The sequence below is a fragment of the Odocoileus virginianus genome, chromosome 15 (assembly GCF_023699985.2).
Source record: "Odocoileus virginianus isolate 20LAN1187 ecotype Illinois chromosome 15, Ovbor_1.2, whole genome shotgun sequence".
Taxonomy (NCBI): domain Eukaryota; kingdom Metazoa; phylum Chordata; class Mammalia; order Artiodactyla; family Cervidae; genus Odocoileus; species Odocoileus virginianus.
The window spans coordinates 65188970-65209207 of record NC_069688.1 but is presented as its reverse complement, the minus strand read 5'-3'; the positions used below and the strand labels follow the sequence as shown (position 1 = coordinate 65209207).

At 44.2% G+C, this 20238-nt stretch overlaps 1 protein-coding gene across 10 annotated transcripts in view; it reads left to right on the top strand.

The window, feature by feature from the left end:
• ENPP2 (ectonucleotide pyrophosphatase/phosphodiesterase 2) overlaps window positions 1–20238 on the top strand; it is a 131612-nt gene that overhangs the window by 95109 nt on the left and 16265 nt on the right. For 6 of the 10 annotated variants that reach the window (XM_020872104.2, XM_020872106.2, XM_070477470.1 and 3 more), the window contains 6 exons: window positions 297–424; window positions 2017–2104; window positions 2266–2353; window positions 3453–3637; window positions 7178–7229; window positions 20069–20143. In XM_020872104.2, the coding sequence (XP_020727763.1) occupies window positions 297–424; window positions 2017–2104; window positions 2266–2353; window positions 3453–3637; window positions 7178–7229; window positions 20069–20143 (616 nt within the window). The remainder of the gene's footprint in view (window positions 1–296; window positions 425–2016; window positions 2105–2265; window positions 2354–3452; window positions 3638–7177; window positions 7230–20068; window positions 20144–20238) is intronic. The other 4 variants (XM_070477472.1, XM_070477468.1, XM_020872108.2 and 1 more) reach the window with 1 other exon arrangement.

Genomic DNA, 20238 nt, shown 5'->3' with positions numbered 1-20238 from the left:
ATACCACAGTTCAAAAGCATCAATTCTTCAGCGCTCAGCTTTCTTTATAGTCCAACTCTCACATCCATACCTGACCGTTGGAAAAACCATAGCCTTGTCTTCAACGTTACCTAATCCCATTTGAATCTATGTGTTTTCCGCTTTTATTATTTGATGGGGAGGGGGGTCACAAATTCCATTTACTTATTAATTAGCCTTTCCTTTGACTTAAAACCTCCTTCAGCTTTCTGGAGAGAATATCTTGGGCTTTTCCAGAAGACTCTCCATGCAAAATTCAATATCTGTTTATATTTCAGTGTAAAAAACCAGACCAGCACTTTAAGCCTTACATGAAACAGCACCTTCCCAAACGTTTGCACTACGCCAACAACAGAAGGATTGAAGACGTCCATTTACTGGTGGAGCGCAGATGGCATGTTGCAAGGTACCTCGGGGACAGGCAGTCCCTGTTTCTCACCTTCATAACCATCCCCTCGGCCCCGAGGACTTCCCTGGAGGCTCAGACGGTAAAGAATCTGCCTGCAATGCGGGAGACCTGGGTTCGATCCCTGGGTCGGAAGATCCCCTGGAGAAGGGAATGTCTACCCACTCTGGTATTCTTGCCTAGAGAATCCCAAGGACAGAGGAGCCTGGGGGGCCACAGTCCACGGGGTCGCAAAGAGTTGGATACAACTGAGCGACTAACCCCCCACTGTATGTAGTTCTATAAGGCAGCTGCATTGCTGTAAGGTCATTAGACATTATAAAAAGAAATTTCCTGACTCCCCTGGTGACCCAGTGGTTAAAAAGCCACACTTCCATTGCAGGGGACACGTATGTTTTGATGAAGAAAACTTGGGAGTTCAGTAGAAGTTGAGTAAAACATGAAGACAGTTGAGCAGATTAGCATAGACCAAAGCCAGCCATTTTAATTAGCAGCACATCTTCTCAATTTAACTTGAACTGTTGAGCTGTATACACACATATTACCCCAAGGTGAAAGTACTTTTCCCAAGATCAAGGACTCAAACATTCAATTTCTTTGTTTTTCCCCAAGTGCTGTACCTCAGTGCCATGTACCTGCACATACTTAGGAAATATTTGTCTTAATAAACATGTAAGTGTTTTGGAAAACTGCTACATGACTCTAAGCAAAAGGCATCTTCCTGTCACAACAAGGAAGTTCAAATGCTTTTGATGTCTCGAGAGCCAGGTTTCCGTTTTCTGTTTCTAAACAGAGCCACTGCCCCGGTGAGGCTTGGCTCCTGTTAAGCGGTGCCACTATCACGTGTGTTAAGCTTACCATCGGTTACACTTCCCAGCAGTATTACCAGATACATTTGTTGACAGGGAAATCTGTATGCAAATATTTCTGTGGAATACAGATCTCCGTTCACTGATCAAACATCACACATTTTAAAAGCGCCAGCTGGGTGTGTGCTTAGCACGGAGCCTACTGACGGGCACATTAGAAGTGAGCCAGACAGACCTGGTCCCAGAGCAGAGAATCTTTCAGTCAGTGGGGCACGTGGGCAGACAGCTGAAGGTTTGTGGCAACTCTGCATCGAGAAGGTCTGTTGGTGCCCTTTCTCCAACAGTGCTCTTTTTGAATTAGGGTATGTGCATTGTTTTCTTAGACATAATGCTCCAGCATACTTAATGCAGGATAGTGTAAATATAACTTTTATATGTACCGGGAAACCAAACGCTTCGTGTGACTCTGTCGTGAGAGTCTCTTAAGGGGCTGGCCTGGGACAGAGCGGGCAGCACCTGCAGGCTGTGTCTGCACCTGTGAGCAGCGCGTCCGTGAGCCAGGAGGAGGGCGCCAGGCCTCAGGTCCCAATCTGTCCTGGGCGGAACGTCAGAGCAGAGCACTGGGGCAAAAAGACAGCCTCATCTTTCATCACCCTGGGAATGATGCAGTGAGAGTGGAGAGGAACACGCTTGTATCAGTAAAATCCACTTCCTAGAGATCTTTTTTTTCTATCAGTGATTTTATGAGAAGTCCTGATTGACTGTACAATCGTTTCGCTCTAGGAAACCTCTGGAGGTTTATAAGAAACCATCAGGGAAATGTTTTTTCCAGGGAGACCATGGATTTGATAACAAGGTCAACAGTATGCAGGTATGCTCCCAGAACTATGAATCGAAGTGTATTGTAGAGGTTCTGAAAAAGGATGGGAACGGAGGTGTGAGTGAAGCTTGCAAAGCATTCCTAACTCGAGGGAGGGTTGCTCCTGGATATTAGCAATGCCTAATTGTTTTTGTTTTCTTTTCTTTTGGAAGACTGTTTTTGTAGGTTATGGCCCAACATTTAAGTACAAGACCAAAGTACCTCCATTTGAAAACATTGAACTTTACAATGTTATGTGTGGTAAGTCACTTATTTCATCAAAACCAGGAAAACAATCCAGAGTTAACATATGAACTCCTTTCGATGTCGGAGAAAGAAATGAGGTGTCTGTTTTCTGGGATCACCTCATCTTTTCATAAAAAAAAATGCTGTAATTTGCCCATTGGTTCAAGGGACAGAATATCATCCCCCTTCTAAGACTTCTTTGTCTTCCTTCAACAGTTGACTAATGGGGAGTTTTCATGGTGTTGCTGTTGGCAGCCTCCGGCTGATCTAACATAGCATTACAGTCTGACACCACCGGTCGCAGGCCGGGTGAAGTGGGAGCTCGGCAGAGAACCTTCCCCCACCTCCATCTCTCCCATCGCAGCCCAGCACACGGCTTGCCAGCTTACCTCCTGGCCAGCTATTTATGTGCTCCTAATTATTTTTCTTCCTGGAGTCTCTAGTTGCTGGATGAGGACAGCTTTTCCTATTTAGTAAGGGAGTGCCAGTCTGGCGGTTAGAGGGGGAGTCTGCACGTCGGGTCTCCTGGGTTCCCTTCCCCTCTGGGCTGCCGGCGCTCCCCGGCCCTCCTCTCGGCTCAGGCCAGTCCCTGTGTGCCTGCTTGGCAGCCTCACTCGCTGTGAAATCAGCCTGTTCATTTCACAGCGGCCCTTCAGGGCACACGGCCAAAACCTACTCTTGTCCCCGTTCTGTGCCGTGCATGAGAGGGCAGGCTCGAGGTTATTTATTGATCATAAGCCCCACTTCAAAACTCGGGATAAAAGTCTCACGGAGAAGCAGAAAGGCGGTGGTCCTGATGCTGATGGTCCTTGGGCTGTAGCTGTCACAGACAGAAAGGGTGGCGAAGCGAGGCGCTATTCCTTCACTCTTTTTGGGAATGTCTCTCTTGATATCAGGCCATGAAGATGCTGTTTTAGAAAGTTGTTACCAAGACCTCATCAGGCAAGGATGACTTAGGAACTCAGAAGGGAGCCTACCGTCTAAATTTGGTTGTATCCCATTCTGATTTGTGTTCCAAGTTTTCCAGCCCTTGGGAGGTGAATGGTTTTGACTCTCCACCTGTCTCTTCAAAAATTTTTACAAAGTACCTGGCCTTTTTCTTTCTTCTCATCAGATCTCCTGGGATTGAAGCCAGCTCCGAATAACGGGACCCACGGGAGTTTGAACCATCTCCTGCGTACCAACATCTTCAGGCCAACTATGCCAGAGGAAGTCACTAGACCCAACTACCCAGGAATTATGTACCTTCAGTCTGATTTTGACTTGGGCTGTACCTGTGATGATAAGCTAGAGCCAAAGGTAGAAGTAATCTTTTTTGTTTATCATGGAAGAGCCTGTTGGGTGTAGAGCAGTGCTGTCCGATAGAACTTTCTCTGATGATATGCGTGGTCTATCTGCGTCGTCCAAAATAGTAGTTACTAGCTACATAGCTTTTGAGCACTTGGAACTAAATTTTTAATTTCATTTAGTGGCTTCTGGCCACCATATTGGACAGCACAGGCGTAGATAATGAAGAGCAAAGAACAAAATTCATACTATTCTGTGGAGTCACAATTCCTAACCAAACGTTTTTCTTTTTTTCAACCTGGATCACATGTCTACAGTCATGGTCCCAATAGGAAACAGATGGCCCATGCAGAAGAGGTTTTTCAAGGAGGCTTAAAGGGATTGTTTCAATCACATTTAATGAGAAGACTATTTACAAAGCTGGCAGGGTAGAGGGAAATCGAGGAGGGATGGTAAAGACGCCTGGGGCTCCCAGGGTACCAATCTGGATTTCAACAAGAAAGGGGAGGGACAGTTACCAGCACATGGAGAAAGAAGCCTGTAGGAGGGGACTGAAATTTGGTTGATGGGTGCAGTGAATACACCGCAGCCTGGTAGAGAGGAAGCTGGGGGTGGAAACACATCCTCGCCACCCCTGCTGGTGCCGCTTGCTGTTGGCGCCCAGCCAAAGGGCAAGCTTGCTCTTTGATGCATCCCTAGACATCAGTCTTCCAGGCACAGGGCAGGGGAGGGAAGGGGGCAACAGGGTGGGGGGTGGGCATGCAAACAGGCACTACCCCACACAGCGGGTTGGGACAGTTATTAGTTATTGAAACAAACACATGTCCAGTAATGATATTTTTCTCATATGTAAAAATCAATTGTATTTCTAAATATAGCAACAGACAATTGGATAATGAAATTTTAAAACATTTACAATAGTGTTAAAAATATAAAATATCTAGGAATGCTGAAAACTAGAAAACAGTTTGAGAGAAATTAAAGAAGACCTAAATAAATAAGAAGGGGATGACAGAGGATGAGACGCTTGGATGGCATCACCAACTCAATGGACATGAGTTTGAGTAAACTCCGGGAGTTGGTGATGGACAGGGAGGCTTGGCGTGCTGCGGTCCATGGGGCCGAAAAGGGTCAGACACGACTGAGCGCCTGAACTGAAGTAAATGATCTGATACTCATCATTCACTGAAGCACTCAATTTTGATGGCAGTTCTTCCTAAATTAATCCATAGATTCAAAGCAATCTCATTCAGACCCCAGGGGGTATTTTTCAGCTTTTTCTTTTGTACTGGAGCATAGCCGGTAGTGATTTGCTTATTGAATTTTATGTTGATCAATGACCTTTAAAGTTGCCAGTCAGTACTCTTGACAGCAAGATACAACCAATGTTACCACACTGAGTTGATAGGCTTCCAACACAAAGCAAAGCAATCCACGATTTTTGCATGTGTGGTTTTATTACAGGCAAATTTGTGATCTTTCCATTAGACCTCAGAAAAATGGAAAATAGTTTTATCACTGGTCTTCCCCCCTCCCCCACCACTGTCTACCTTCTAGGGTTCCTTGTTGCCTGGGAGACACAGTTTGGGAGGCCCACCGTGACAGGAAGTTTGCTTCATTTCCCTCCACCCATGCCTTATTTTTTATATATGAGCTCATTATCTTCTTAAGTTTTCTTTTTTTTTTTTTAAATGTGGACCATTTTTAAAGTCTTTGTTGAATTTGTTTCAATACTGCTTCTGTTTTATGTTTTGGTTTTTTGGCCTCAGGGCATATAGGATCCTAACTCCCCAACCAGGAGTTGAACCCTCAGCCCCTGCATTAGAAGGCTAAGTCTTAACCACTGTACTGCCAGGGGAGTCCTCCATCCCCTTTAACGCCTCCTACTTTAGCTCCTGATGAGAACTAACAGCGCTAATTAAAGTAGGGAATTCTGAGACTTCAGCTGGAGGAGTTCAGTTGCCCAAGTCAACAGGAAATGGTCTTTGAAGTGAATTCCAGTTATATTTTTAGAGACATCTATTAGATTTTGTTTTCTGAATTGCCTTTCCTCTGGGAAACAAGAAATATTTTGGTTCTTTTATCTTAAACTGTTTTGGAGGGATTCTAGATCATCTTTATGTCCTCAACGGTTTTCTCCAAAAGATTACTTTTCTTAAAAAAAAAAAAAAAGACATACAGAAAAGGTATAAAGATTAATAAAATGAATACTTCAATACAGACATCATGAGAAAGAAAACGGTAAAGATGGAGTAGAAGCTCCACTGACACCCCTGCCCCAACCCCACTTCCTTCCTGCCTCAAAGCTCACTAATATCCTGTGCTGCGCTCAGTCGCTCAGTCGGGTCTGGCTGTGACCCCATGGGCTGCAGCCTTCCAGGCTCCTCTGTCCATGGGCTCTCCAGGCGGGAATACAGGAGTGGGCTGCCATGCCCTTCCCCAGGGGATCTTCCTGACCCAGGGATCCAACCCAAGTGCCCTGCATTAGCAGGTGGATTCTTCACCACCGAGCCGCCGAGGGAGCTGTGTAATTGCCACGGAGGCCTCTGTACCTTCACTCCACACGGATCTCAAGGAATGTATCAAGATACCTTTAGCATACTTCCCTAAAATAACCCACAGTATAGTTTTGAATATTTTATTTTTTATCAAAAAGGTGTTTTTTTAGCTGCTCCTCGAAGCATTCTGGATCCAATTCCCACACCAGGGATTGACTGACAGCCCCTACACTGGAAGTGTGGAGTCTTAGCCACTGGACCACCAAGGAAGTCCCCTGGGTGTTGGATATTTTTTATGTAAATACTGTTATAACATATGTATCCTGCATCTATATGTTGATCACTGTATTTTTAAGATTTTTTTACAAATTAATACATGAAATTTTATCTCATTCATTTTTATTGCTAATATCAATAATTATGATAATGCATAATAGTACAACTACTGCATCATGATTTTATTCATTTTGCTACTTGAGGATGCTTGGTAATTTCCAACTGTTACAGCCTCCAGACAATACTGCTGTAGACGTTACTGCAAATGTCTTTGTACACACGCTGGAATGTCTTCAGGATCTACAGTGGGAAATGGAATTGTTGAGTCATGACAGTTTCAGGATTGCTGGGTCATTCCATTTCTACTTTAGAAAAGGCAGTTTTATAAATTTGTTTGGGGATCACTTTAGTGTACCTAGAGATTAATCCAAACTTTTGAGGCAATATTAGAGTTAATTTATATATATGTGCCCTAATCCTCATCATCGACATGGGAGGCTGGTCCCATGATTATCCACGGTTTTAGGAAAAGGAAGCAAAGTCATGAAGAGATTAAATAGAATGTTCAATGCCATGGATGGCTAAGAAGTAGAGCTTCAGTGTCAATTTGAGATAAAGTAGTAACACTTTATAGAGTGTGTGATATTGGTGAAGCTTAGGATCCTATTTTGAATTTAGCTGGGTACTGAATAGAGAGAAGGGAGCTGGAAAGAAAGACCATTTCTGATCTGTTTTCTTTCCCCTTTTCTCTGTTTGTTTTTTATTTTCACACATGAAGAACAAATTGGATGAACTCAACAAGCGCCTCCATATCAAAGAGTCCACAGAAGGTAAGGAGCTGACGGAAAGAAGAACCAGACCAGTTTTGTTTCTAGTTCTCAAAACCTGAAGACTTATTTACTTCATAGTGTAAGCACAATGTTTTCTTAAAATTTGAATTTGGATTGCAGAGTAACCTTTATGCAATCTGGCAAAGGGTATTGGTTTTTTCTCTGTGTACAAGATGCCAGCTGTGTAATAGAAAAGTTCTATTACCTTTTTTTTCCCCCTCAACAGCTTTTAACCCTCTGAAAAACAGACATGCTGTTGTGTATCTGACGGGTTATAAGTTAAGGGGTGAGGGGACTTCAGATGAAGGGGATGGAAGTCACCATTCATAGTGGTAACAGCTGGTTACCCTGCTGAAGCTTCCCCACCTGGAGGGTGGTGTGTATGTCAGGGGGAGGGACGCCCAGAAGGAACTGCTAGAACTCTCTCCCAGGAGGGTCTCGGGCCCTAACTCACCCTCCTCTTGTTCTGCATTCCATTGTAACTTGCCTGACTTAGTCAGCTTCTGCAAGTTTGTGATGAGTAAAGAAAGCCTCAGCGGTTTGTGCATTTCTTAGTTCAGGATGCTGACTGTTGGCCAAGTGCTCCCTGCCCCACGGGCACTTTCATTTAGAGTCTGGTGCGTAGGAGCTAGCCTGATCCGAGCGTGCCCTTCTCAGGGTGGAGCCAGGCAGTGGGGCTCTGCGTCTGCTCTGCTTTGTTCAGCGCCTTAGCCGGCTGTGAGCATCTCATGGCCTTCTCTCTCCACGCGGTCATTCTGCATAGCAATGTGCATCCTGACACCTCTCACGTCCCGGCTGCCCCATCTGCAGGACTGAGTCTGCATCCTGGGCAGAGGGACCAGAGCTGAGGGCAGAGAGTGTGTGCCCCTACGTCCTGCTGACATCCTGGTGCAGGATTGAGTCACGTGTCCATCCCGGGGATTCTGGCCGGGTTCGGAGGAGCTTCTGCTTGGATGAGGCATTTCTCACTTCCATCTCAAGTCCACGGGGCCCAGTAGGGCACGTGAAGCCCGTGGAGGAGAGACGTACATTCTCTCCACAAGGACACTGTCCCCCACGTTCCTCGGCAGTGGGTGGAAGCACATAACCCTTTACACAAGAGCAGCAAATAATCAGGGACAGTGATGTGATCTACCACGCAGGCTCTCCCTTCTGATTTCGAAATCCCAGGAAAGTAAGGAGAAATTAGAAGAAGAGGGGAGGCTCCTAGGCAGGTCACTGCAGCAGAGGCGACAGCATCTTCTAACAGCAAGGGGATGACCGAGAGTGTGTGAGAAAGAAGGCTGAGCTCGAGCACAGCTGCCCAGGTCATGCGGCAAGACGCACGTAGTCGAACTCTCTCGAGAGTGTTCTTGAGTTATTAGCTGACATATGGTTCTGTCTGTCACATGTGCCGTCTTCAGTCTGACTAAGTAAAGGTTGAGGAAACCTGCAGCAGATTTTATTTCCTTGACTTATTTTCCCTCTTTATAAGGATCTTCATCTTTTTCCCTCTCCCCTTCCTGCATACCCACCCTCCTGCTTCTCTTTGATGACGGAACACACAGACTCTTTGACATGTCATTGGATGAACATGGCTTTAGAGACAGGACTTGGTTGATGGAAGGTACACAAATCCTTCACAAACTCTAGAAGTGATTCAAAATATTTGACATCAAATCTAGTGGACAATGGTGTCATATTTGGAAAAACTGCAATACTGCCAGGATCAAGAACCTGCCTGCCAATGCAGGAGATGTAAGAGACGCAGATTCAATCCCTGGGTCAGGAAGATCCCCTGGAGGAGGGCATGACAACCCACTCCAGGATTCTTGCCTGGAGAATCCCATGGACAGAGGAGCCTGGTGGGTTACAGGCCATGGGGTCGCAAAGAGTCAGACATGACTGAATGAATTCGCACACACGCATACCACGATCAAGGAGTATAGAGTCTCATGATTTGAGTTTTTCAAACATTCAATCAGCAAGGTGGAGAAATACGACTGTTTCTTTTCTGAAAGTCACTAATGAAATAGTTAATTATGATAGCTTTGAAGGGATGCTCATGATTTTCTGATTCAAGCTCTGGCTCTTCATGGTCCTAAAACATTTCCAGCTGGGGAAAAAAAAAAATCTTTCACTTTGTTTTCTGGTGGCAGTGTGCTCTTGGGACAAAACCAGCCCCACACTCAGCACAAAGAGTGGCCTCACCCTGCTGAGCATGGGAGTAGGAGGCGTCTTCTGGCAAATCGCTGGCTCAGGGCGGCCGGAGCTAGGCTTGGCGACCCCATCTTTCCTTTGGTCTGCTCACTGTTGAATACGTCTCATTTCCCGATGATTTCACATCACTGAGGCTTAAAGTCTTTACTTTTTCATGGCCATGGACCCTCATGAGTATTTGTTAAGCGCCTGCCCTGAGCTGGGGGTTGATTTCACTGAGACGTCTGGTTCTGTCAGCCGTCTCACAGCCAGTTCCAACACGTGACTTCACGACGGTGACATGAGATGTTAGAGGGAGGTCATGGTAGCACATCTCCTTGGTTTGCTCATGGCTCTCTTTTTCTTTTTAGTTTTGTTTTTTCATCCTCATTGCTGCAGGGCTTTTCTCTATAGTGCTGAGCGGGGCTCCTCTTGAACTGAGGGGCTGGGCTCCTCCCTGCAGCAGCTCCCTTTGGTGCAGAGCTTGGGCTCTGGGTGGGTGGGCATCAGCAGTCGTGGCTCCCAGCTCTGGAGCCCAGGATCCATAGCTGTGGCACACGGGCTGAGTTGCTTTGCAGCATGTAGGAATCCCAGACCGGGGATCGAACCCATGTCTCCAGCATTAGCAGGTGAATTCTTTGCCACTGAGCCACTGGGAAAGCTCTGGGACAGCCTCTGATGATGCAAGGGAGTCTGTGTTTATTTTTATTGTAACTAATGGCTTAATATCAATAGACTTTTTTGGTAAAGTTGTCTGAGTTTATATAGCACTGCTTGCTGTGCATGTATACTAATGGCTATTGGCAGTCGCCAATAACTGGAGTGAAATAAGAGAGGTGCTAAAACCATTACATGAAATACAATAACTACATGTCGCTGCCTGTTTAAGTTCTAGAACGCGTGTAAGCCGCAGTGCCCTCTCTCCTGCCTCTCTCCCTATCTCTGGGTGTTGTCTCCGTAAGGGCCCTGTCCCACTCGTTGCTTCAGCTGCAGAGTGACGTTCTCTTGGTCTGAGCTCCTCAGGCCGCTGTGGTGTGTCCTGGTTCGTGAGTCCGGCCCCCTTGGAAGTCATCGTGCCTGTCCTGCTGGATTGGAGCCTCGTGGGTTTGAGGTGCTGTGCGCGCTGTGCTGAGTGATCATGTCCCCTTTCTGCATGTCTTTGAACATGTACTGAGGCTTGTCAACCATTTTTTAGACCTAAAGCTCTATACAAATATAAAGTTGTGTTATTTTCCTGTCTAGTTTTTAAAAAATACACAAGAAGGTAGCTGCTTCTTTCAGAATAAATCATGTGCCCTGAACATACATTTGTACCAAACACACCTGTAAAAGCTGTGCATTCCAGTAGTGAAACAACTCAGGGTAAATTCAAGGTAACAGAAGAATGGTATATTTAATTAATGTTATGCTATGTTTTATCACTGACTCAATGGACATGAGTTTAAGCAAACTCCAGGAGATGGCGAAGGACAGGGAGGCCTGGCATGCTGCAGTCCATGGAGTTGCAAAGAGTTGGACATGACTCAGTGACAGAACAACAATGATAAATGTTTTATTATAAATACTAAATTTACAGAATCAAGTCCTTTACTAAAATGACGGGAAGAACAATATAATCTTCAAAAATTATGATCTAAACTGCTTTCTAAAGCCCTAATATTTCTACATTTGTAATGAATCCTAGATCTTAGTTGCATGGCTGCTATTTCTACATCAGATATATTTAATGTCTTGGCAAACTTACTGAATTTTCCTTTTGAAATCTGTTGAATGGATGGATGGATGAATGAATGAGATGGGGATGCTTAAATTTCTCATAGCAAGCATTTCTGGCCCTGGAGCTGGGTGGAAGTTTCACTGTAAGAATAACTGCACTGTTTATTTTCACCTTAGTCTTTTCTCTGTTTACATTACTAAACCATGTTTTATATTTTCTTAGTCAGATTGGCATTCACATACCTTTGTGAGAAAAAGGTAAAAATCACTGTAACACCCATGTTTGGCTCCTTATCACACCCTATGAGAAATTAGTTTGGTTAGAAAAATGACTTAACCAACTAGTGATTCTTGTCAATTCAAAGCAGAGTCCTGAACAACTAGATATGGACACTCTGTAGCTCTTTTCAATTATGAAATGCTTCTCACTTTTGTTATTTTACTGGAGATGTCAGTATTGCTAAAGAAAGGAGGAAATATACTTGTGTTTCTGTGTATGTATCCTCGTGTGTGTTTTGCAGAGGACTTAGAAGAACTTAATACATAGCATAATTGTCGATGATTTACAGTAGAATTCAAGATGAATTGGGTGAGACTGAATTTTTTTTTAACTTTCTCTTTTGTATTGGGATATAGCCAATTAACAAAGAGCATTGTGATAGTTTCAGGTAAATAGGGAAGGGACTCAGCCATGTGTATACATGTATCCATTCTCCTCTAAACGCCCCTCCCATCCAGGCTGACGGAGCAGAGTTCCATGTGCTATACCTAAGTCCTTGTTGGTTATCCATTTTACATAAAGCAGTGTCTACATGCCCATCCAAAACTCCCTAACTATCCCTTCCCCCATCCTTCCCCCAGGCAACCATGTTTGTTCTCTAAGTCTGTTTCTGTTTTGTAAGTTCATTTGTATTATTTCTTTATAAACTCTGCATATAAAGGATGTCATCTGATATTTCCCCTTCTCCAAACACTGAATTTTTTTGTCGTTGTTGAGATGACCCAGTGAGGCTACTTTTTTTTTCATTTATTTTTATTAGTTGGAGGCTAATTACTTTACAATATTGTAGTGGGTTTTGTCATACATTGACATGAATCAGCCATGGATTTACATGTATTCCCCATCCCGATCCCCCCTCCCACCTCCCTCTCCACCCGATTCCTCTGGGTCTTCCCAGTGCACCAGGCCCGAGCACTTGTCTCATGCGTCCAACCTGGGCTGGTGATCTGTTTCACTATAGATAATATACATGTTTTGATTCTGTTCTCTCGAAACAACCCACCCTTGCCTTCTCCCACAGAGTCCAAAAGTCTGTTCTGTACATCTGTGTCTCTTTTTCTGTCCTGCATATAGGGTTATCATTACCATCTTTCTAAATTCCATATATATGTGTTAGTATGCTATAATGTTCTTTATCTTTCTAGCTTACTTCACTCTGTATAATGGGCTCCAGTTCCATCCATCTCATTAGAACTGATTCAAATGAATTCTTTTTAATGGCTGAGTAATATTCCATGGTGTATATGTACCACAGCTTCCTTATCCATTCCTCTGCTGATGGGCATCTAGGTTGCTTCCATGTCCTGGCTATTATAAACAGTGCTGTGATGAACATTGGGGTGCATGTGTCTCTTTCAGATCTGGTTTCCTCGGTGTATATGCCCAGGAGTGGGGTTGCTGGGTCATATGTTAGTTCTGTTTCCAGTTTTTTGAGAAATCTCCACACTGTTTTCCATAGTGGCTGTACTAGTTTGCATTCCCACCAACAGTGTAAGAGGGTTCCCTTTTCTCCACACCCTCTCCAGCATTTATTGCTTGTAGACTTTTGGATAGCAGCCATCCTGACTGGCGTGTAATGGTACCCCATTGTGGTTTTGATTTGCATTTCTCTGATAATGAGTGATGTTGAGCATCTTTTCATGTGTTTGTTAGCCATCTGTATGTCTTCTTTGGAGAAATGTCTGTTTAGTTCTTTGGCACATTTTTTGATTGGGTCATTTATTTTTCTGGAATTGAGCTTCAGGAGTTGCTTGTATATTTTTGAGATGAATCCTTTGTCTGTTGCTTCATTTGCTATTATTTCTCCCAATGTGAGGGCTGTCTTTTTACCTTGCTTATAGTTTCCTTTGTTGTGCAAAAGCTTTTAAGTTTCATTAGGTCCCATTTCTTTATTTTTGCTTTTATTTCCAATATTCTGGGAGGTGGGTCATAGAGGATCCTGCTGTGATTCATGTCAGAGAGTGTTTTGCCTATGTTCTCCTCTAGGAGTTTTATAGTTTCTGGTCTTACATTTAGATCTTTAGTCCATTTTGAGTTTATTTTTGTGTATGGTGTTAGAAAGTGTTCTAGTTTCATTCTTTTACAAGTGGTTGACCAGTTTTCCCAGCACCACTTGTTAAAGAGGTTGTCTTTTTTCCATTGTACATTCTTGCCTCCTTTGTTGAAGATAAGGTGACCATAGGTTCGTGGATTTATCTCTGGGCTTTCTATTCTGTTCCATTGATCTATATTTCTGTCTTTGTGCCAGTACCATACTATCTTGATGACTGTGGCTTTGTAGTATAGTCTGAAGTCAGGCAGGTTGATTCCTCCAGTTCCATTCTTCTTTCTCAAGATTACTTTGGCTATTCGAGGTTTTTTGTATTTCCATACAAATTGTGAAAATATTTGTTCCAGTTCTGTGAAAAATACCGTTGGTAGCTTGATAGGGATTGCATTGAATCTATAGATTGCTTTGGGTGGAATAACCATTTTGACAATATTGATTCCCAATCCATGAACACGGTATGTTTCTCCATCTGTTTGTGTCCTCTTTGATTTCTTTCATCAGTGTTTTATAGTTTTCTATGTATAGGTCTTTTGTTTCTTTAGGTAGATATACTCCTAAGTACAAACACTGAATTTTAATGACCTTTACCTATCAATATTCCTTGCTGATGTTGAAAATTTACTAAATTTGTTGTTGATGTTGCTCAGTCGCTAAACCCTGTCTGACTCCTTGCGATCCCATGGCCTGCAGCACGCCAGTCTTCCCTGTCCCTTACCATCTCCCAGGTTTTGCATGTCTATTGAGTCAATAATGCTATCCAGTCATCTCATTCTCTGTCGCTCCCTTTTCCTCCTTCCCTCAATCTTTCCCACATCAAGGTCTTTCCAATGAGTTGACTCTTCACATCAGGTGGCCAAAGTATTGGAGCTTCAGCTTCAGCATCAGTCCTTCCAGTGAATATTTAGGGTTGATTTCCTTTACAATGTACTGGTTTGATCTCCTTGCCGTCCAAGGGACTCTCAAGAGTCTTCTCCAGCACCACAGTTCAAAAGCATTAATTCTTTGTCACTCAGTCTTCTTTATGGTCCAACTCTCACATCTGTACATGACTACTGGAAAAACTATAGCTTTCACTGTACGGACCTTCATCAACAAAGTGATGTCTCTGCATTTTAATAGTCTGTCTAGGTTGGTCATAGGTCTCCTTCCAAGGAGCAAGTGTCTTCTGATTTCATGGCTACAGTCACCATCCACAGTGATTTTTAGTCTGTTCACTCATTCATGTCCAACTCTTTGTGACCCCATGGACTGCAGCATGCCAGGCCTTCCTATCCATCACCATCTCCTGGAGTTTACTCAAACTCATGTCCATTGAGTTGGTGATACCATCCAACCATCTCATCCTCTGTCATCCCCTTCTTCTCCTGCCTTCAATCTTGCCCAGCATCAGGGTCTTTTCCAATGAGTCAGCTCTTCGCATCAGGTGGCCAAAGTATTGGAGCTTCAGCTTCAGCATCAGTCCTTCCAATGAATATTCGGGACTGATTTCCTTTAGGATGGACTGGTTGGATCTCCTTGCAGTCCAAGGGACTCTCAAGAGTCTTCTCCAACACCACAATTCAAAAGCATCAATTCTTTGGTGCTCAGTTTTCTTTATAGTCCAACTCTCATATCCATACGTGACTACTGGAAAAACCATAGCCTTGACTAGAGAGACTTGTGTTGGCAAGGTAATGTCTCTGCTTTTTAATATGCTCTCTAGGTTGGTCATAACTTTTCTTCCAAGGAGCAAGCATCTTTTAATTTCATGCTGCAGTCACCATCTGCAATGATTTTGGAGCCCCCCAAAATAAAGTCTCTCTGTTTCCACTGTTTCCCCATCTATTTACCATGAAGTGATGGGACTGGATGCCATGATCTTAGTTTTCTGAGTGTTCAGTTTTAAGCCAACTTTTTCACTCTCCTGTTTCACTTTCATCAAGAGGCTCTTTAGTTCTTCGTTTTCTGCCTTAAATGTGGTGTCATCTGCATATCTGAAGCTGTTGATATTTCTTTTGGCAGTCTTGATTCCCGCTTGTAATTCATCCATGCCAGCATTTCACATGATGTACTCTGCATATAAGTTAAATAAGCAGAGTGACGGTATACAGCCTTGTCATACTCCTTTACCAATTTTGAACCAATCTGTTGTTCGATGTCTGGTTCTAACTGTTGCTTCTTGACCTGAATACAGGTTTCTCAGGAGACAGGTAAGGTGGTCTGGTATTTCTATCTCTTTAAGAATCTTCCAGTTTGTTGTGATCCACACAGTCAAAGGCTTTAGTATAGTTGGTAAATCAGAAGTAGAAGTCTTTCTGGAATTCCCTTGCTTTTTCTATAATCTAACAAATGTTGGCAATTTGATCTCTGGTTCCTCTGCCTCTTCTAAATCCAGCTTGGACATCTGGAAGTTCTTGGTTCACATCTTGCCGAAGCCCACCTTGAAGGATTTCACAGCCAACCTTGCTATGAATGCAACCGTAGAGTAGTTTGAACATTCTTTGGCATTGCCCTTCTTTGAGACTGGAATGAAAACTGACCTTTTGCGGTTCTGTGACCCCTGCTGAGCTTTCCAAATTTGCTGGCATATTGAGTGCAGCACTTTAATGGCATCATCTTTTAGGATTTGAGATAGATTAGCTGGAATTCCATTACCTCCACTAGCTTTGCTCGTAGTGATGCTTCCTAAGGCCTACTTGGCTTCACACTCCACAAGGGCTGGCTCTAGGTGAGTGACCACACCATCATGGTTATCCAGATCATTAAGACCTTTTTTGTACAGTTCTCCTGGGTATTCTTGACACCTCTTCTTAATCTCTTCTGCTTCTGTTAGGTCCTTACCATTTCTGTTCTTTATCATGCCCATTCTGACATGAAATGTTCCCTTGATCTCTCAAGTTTTCTTGAAGAGATCTCTAGTCTTTCCCATTCTGTTGTTTTCCTCTGTTTCTTTGCATTGTTCACTTAAGAAGTCTTCCTTGTCTCTCCTTGCTATTCTCTGGAACTCTGCATTCAGTTGGGTCTGTCTTTCCCTTTCTCCCTTGCCTTTCGCTTCTTTTCTCGGGTATCTGTAAAGCCCCCTAAGACAGCCACTTTGCCTTCCTGTGTTTCTTTTTCTCTGGAATGGTTTTAGTCACCGCCTCCTGTACAATGTTACAAACCTCCGTCCATAGTTCTTCAGGCACTCTGTCTACCAGATCTAATCCCTTAAATCTATTCATCATCTCCACAGTATAATCATAAGGGATTTGATGTAGGTCATACCAGAATGGCCTAGTGAGTTTTCCTTACTTTCTTCAATTTAAGCCTGAATTTATCAAATGTCCTTTACTAAATGACTACACTACAACTACATTGGATCAAGACACAGCGAGGTGCTTGACATATTTTCTTGTAAAGAAAGCAACATCTCAGAGAGCTATGAGGCTCTGGGAGGTTAAGTTAGAGAATCACAAAGCTATAAAGAGCTGAGATGAGATCTGGCTCCAGTTCTATAGGACACTAAAGCCTCTGTGCTTCCCTCTGTAAATGCTTCTTATTTTAAGGGTTGGAATAAAGAGAGAGTGTTTGGAGAGAATCTCAGGGCATAGCAGGGTTTGGAAGTTGTTTCTGAAGCAGTAGAGGCTGGGATACAAACTTCTGGTCATATGAGCTTCTCAGAAGGCATGACTCAGGCCGAGCTCCTGCCCAGAGTAAGTGGGCTTCCACTCACTGTGCTCCCCATTAGAATAACCCAGCAGGCGGCATCCACCTAGAGACCGTCCAAAAAGCTGGGAGAAGAGTACTGGGCCGGGGTGGAGACCTGGATTCTGGGTGCTGTCGTGTAGCTGAATTATCTCACACAAATCATGAATCCTCAGTTCCTACATCAGCAAGATCAAGGTGACACTGGGCTGCCCAGTCTGTCTCTTGGGGTTATATTAGACGAGTCATATGTAGAAAGCCAGGTCTTGAAAGTCGTAAAGAACAATATTTTGTTTTCAAATAAAACAGTCATTTATTTATCCAGGTCGACAATTGGCAATGTTGGAGGTAGAGATACAATGGTAAACTAAATCAATAAAAGCCCTGTCCTCATTAAGTTATGATTATCTTATTGTGAGATTTAGCCTGGTGTAAGTTACGAACCAGTGTTTTAAAGGCCGAGGTAGGGAAGAACAGGACACTAACAGAGACGTCCAGTCTGTTCCCAGAAGCGGTTGACTCGGCAGTAAATGACAGTGGACACTCACAGGCAAAGGAGAAGAAAGGAGGTAGGAAAAGCAGAGACCTGGGGCAGAGAGTCTGTGGTAAAATGTAAGAGCATATTATTGTGGGAGTGAATGTTTTAAAACACAAACAGAAAAAGAGGGGAGATTTTCATGTGGCTCTCAAGTCAGCCAGCTAATCTATGGGAATATGGGTCAGAAAGCTGAAGAGGGAAAAGAAATACACACTCCAGTCTGGACAAGCAAACGTTGGAAGACAAAAAAAGAGGGCCGGGGAAGTCCACACCACTTAAAAAGATTCGCCTCCCAGTACTTGCCAAATGTGGTATCTGGAGGGGAACTGTGGCATGTCCCGAGAATTCCAGACACTATTGTAAACAGGGACCTGGGGTGTGGAATGGAGGCTCCGTCTGGAATCTCATGGAGTAGGAACCCAGCCTGGGAAGACAAAAGTTATGCTAGATCCGTGTCACAAAGTCATGAGGAACGTATTTCAAAACTAGAAGTTCATCTCCAGGGTGTCTGGTCTCAGGACAGAGCCCCGTGTGCACAAAGACTGAGTTCCACCACTCTGTGGCTCCCCCAACAAGGGGCTTTCTGCTGCCCAGAAATGCTGTGAGTGGCTTGTGTAAGGTGTCGCTGGAGTAGCAGAGTCAGGCAGTGACCAAGAACCTGTGACTCTTTGACACCCTGATGAACCACAGAGTGTCAGGCACTCGGTCATGTCTGACTCTTTGCGACCCCATGGACAGTAACCCTCCAGGCTCCTCTGTCCAGGGAATTATGCAGGCAGGAATACTGGAGGGGGGAGCCATGCCCTCCTCCAGGGAATCTTCACGACCCAGGGATCGAACCCCAGTCTCCTGCATTACAGGCAGACTCTAACACTGAACCACCAGGGAAGCCCTGATAAACCCAAAAAGGGAAATCTAAATTTTGATTCTGGGCCTTAAAATGTTTCTTACTGCAAAGATGATTTCACCTCTTATGCTTCAGGAAGACTCAAGTAGATTCTTTCAGTCATTGGGGAGCTCGTGGGCTCTTAGGAGACTGCCAAAGTACTACTTTTTTTTTTTGCTTCATATCATATATGGTCAGTTAACCACTGGGAAAAGTGAGTCAGATAATGATATATTTGTGCTCAGTGTGCCAAAAACTCCAGTAGTACATGTCTTGGGAGCTAGGAAGCCCACATTTCTGAAGAAAATCCGAGTCTATACATATAGAGCAAAAGCATAAGTAGAGATGGTGAAGCTTAACTAGAGAAATGTTTCAGGAGAAAGGGACTCTTTGGACGCCTCTCCCCTCCTGTCCCCTTCCTCCCCCTCCTCCCCTTGTCTTTTCTGTGGGAGCTGAATGATGTGACCGTTTTATTTGTCATCCCCTTTTGAGGGTGAGAAGGGGGATTATGCCAGGGCATAGGCATAAATGGGATGAGGGTTCACTGTGTCTTAGCTTCCTAAGTTCCGTGAGGACTGCACTGATGCGCTCTCCCCCATCTGTGGCATGTACCACTCTCTATGTTCCTACTCCACCATGTCAGCATCTCTGCTAGAGTGGGTACCGGGCTGCATCATGTCAGCATCTCTGCTAGAGTGGGTACCGGGCTGCACCATGTCAGCATCTCTGCTAGAGTGGGTACCGGGCTGCACCATGTCAGCATCTCTGCTAGAGTGGGTACCGGGCTGCACCATGTCAGCATCTCTGCTAGAGTGGGTACCGGGCTGCACCATGTCAGCATCTCTGCTAGAGTGGGTACCGGGCTGCATCATGTCAGTATTTCTGCTAGAGTGGGTACCAGGCTGCATTTCAGTTATTAACACCAGGTTTCTGTCTCCCACTGAACTGTGAGCTTCTTGAGGCTTCCAGTCTTGTCTGGAGAATCCCATGGACAGAGGAGCCTGGTGGGCTGCAGTCCATGGGGTCACAGAGTTGGACATGACTGAATGACTTAGCAGGCACACACGATTTATCTCTATTCCATAACCCAAGATCTGACACACATGTTTGACAAGGGAGGATATACTGACAACACGTTTGAAGGGAGACAAGTGACAGGATTGGTGGAAAAGTTATTCCCAGTGGAAAGAAAAGGCGTCACATATATCATAGCACAGGGTTGCTGACAGTGATTACGGGCAGTCCTGCAAATCAGTCAGCCTTCATGGAATGGAGGGATGACAAGAAGTAAGGAGGAACCAGCGTTGGTGGAGTCTACAGATTGTCCAAGACTGTTGACTGATGGCTGCTCTAAAGAGGGGTGGTGCGTGAAGGAACAGTTGCTGTTTAGCTGTCCTCCTCAATGGGATAGACTGGATAATCCACCAGGTTTGCATATGAGCTTGGAGGAATGTGTTGGGTAAGCATGAAAACTTGAATGATAAAAAGAGAATAGCTTCTCAAAGAATCTTGATACTTCTGCTTCCAGCTGAAACCAGGAAATTCAGAGGCAGCAAAAATGAAATCAAGGAAAACGTTAATGGAAATTTTGAACCTAGAAAAGGTTTGGTTTGAGTTTTGAAGGACAGTCTGACCTGGTTAATAACTGCTCCCAAGTACTACTGTTACGATTTGCAGGCTTTTTATGTGTTTGTTATA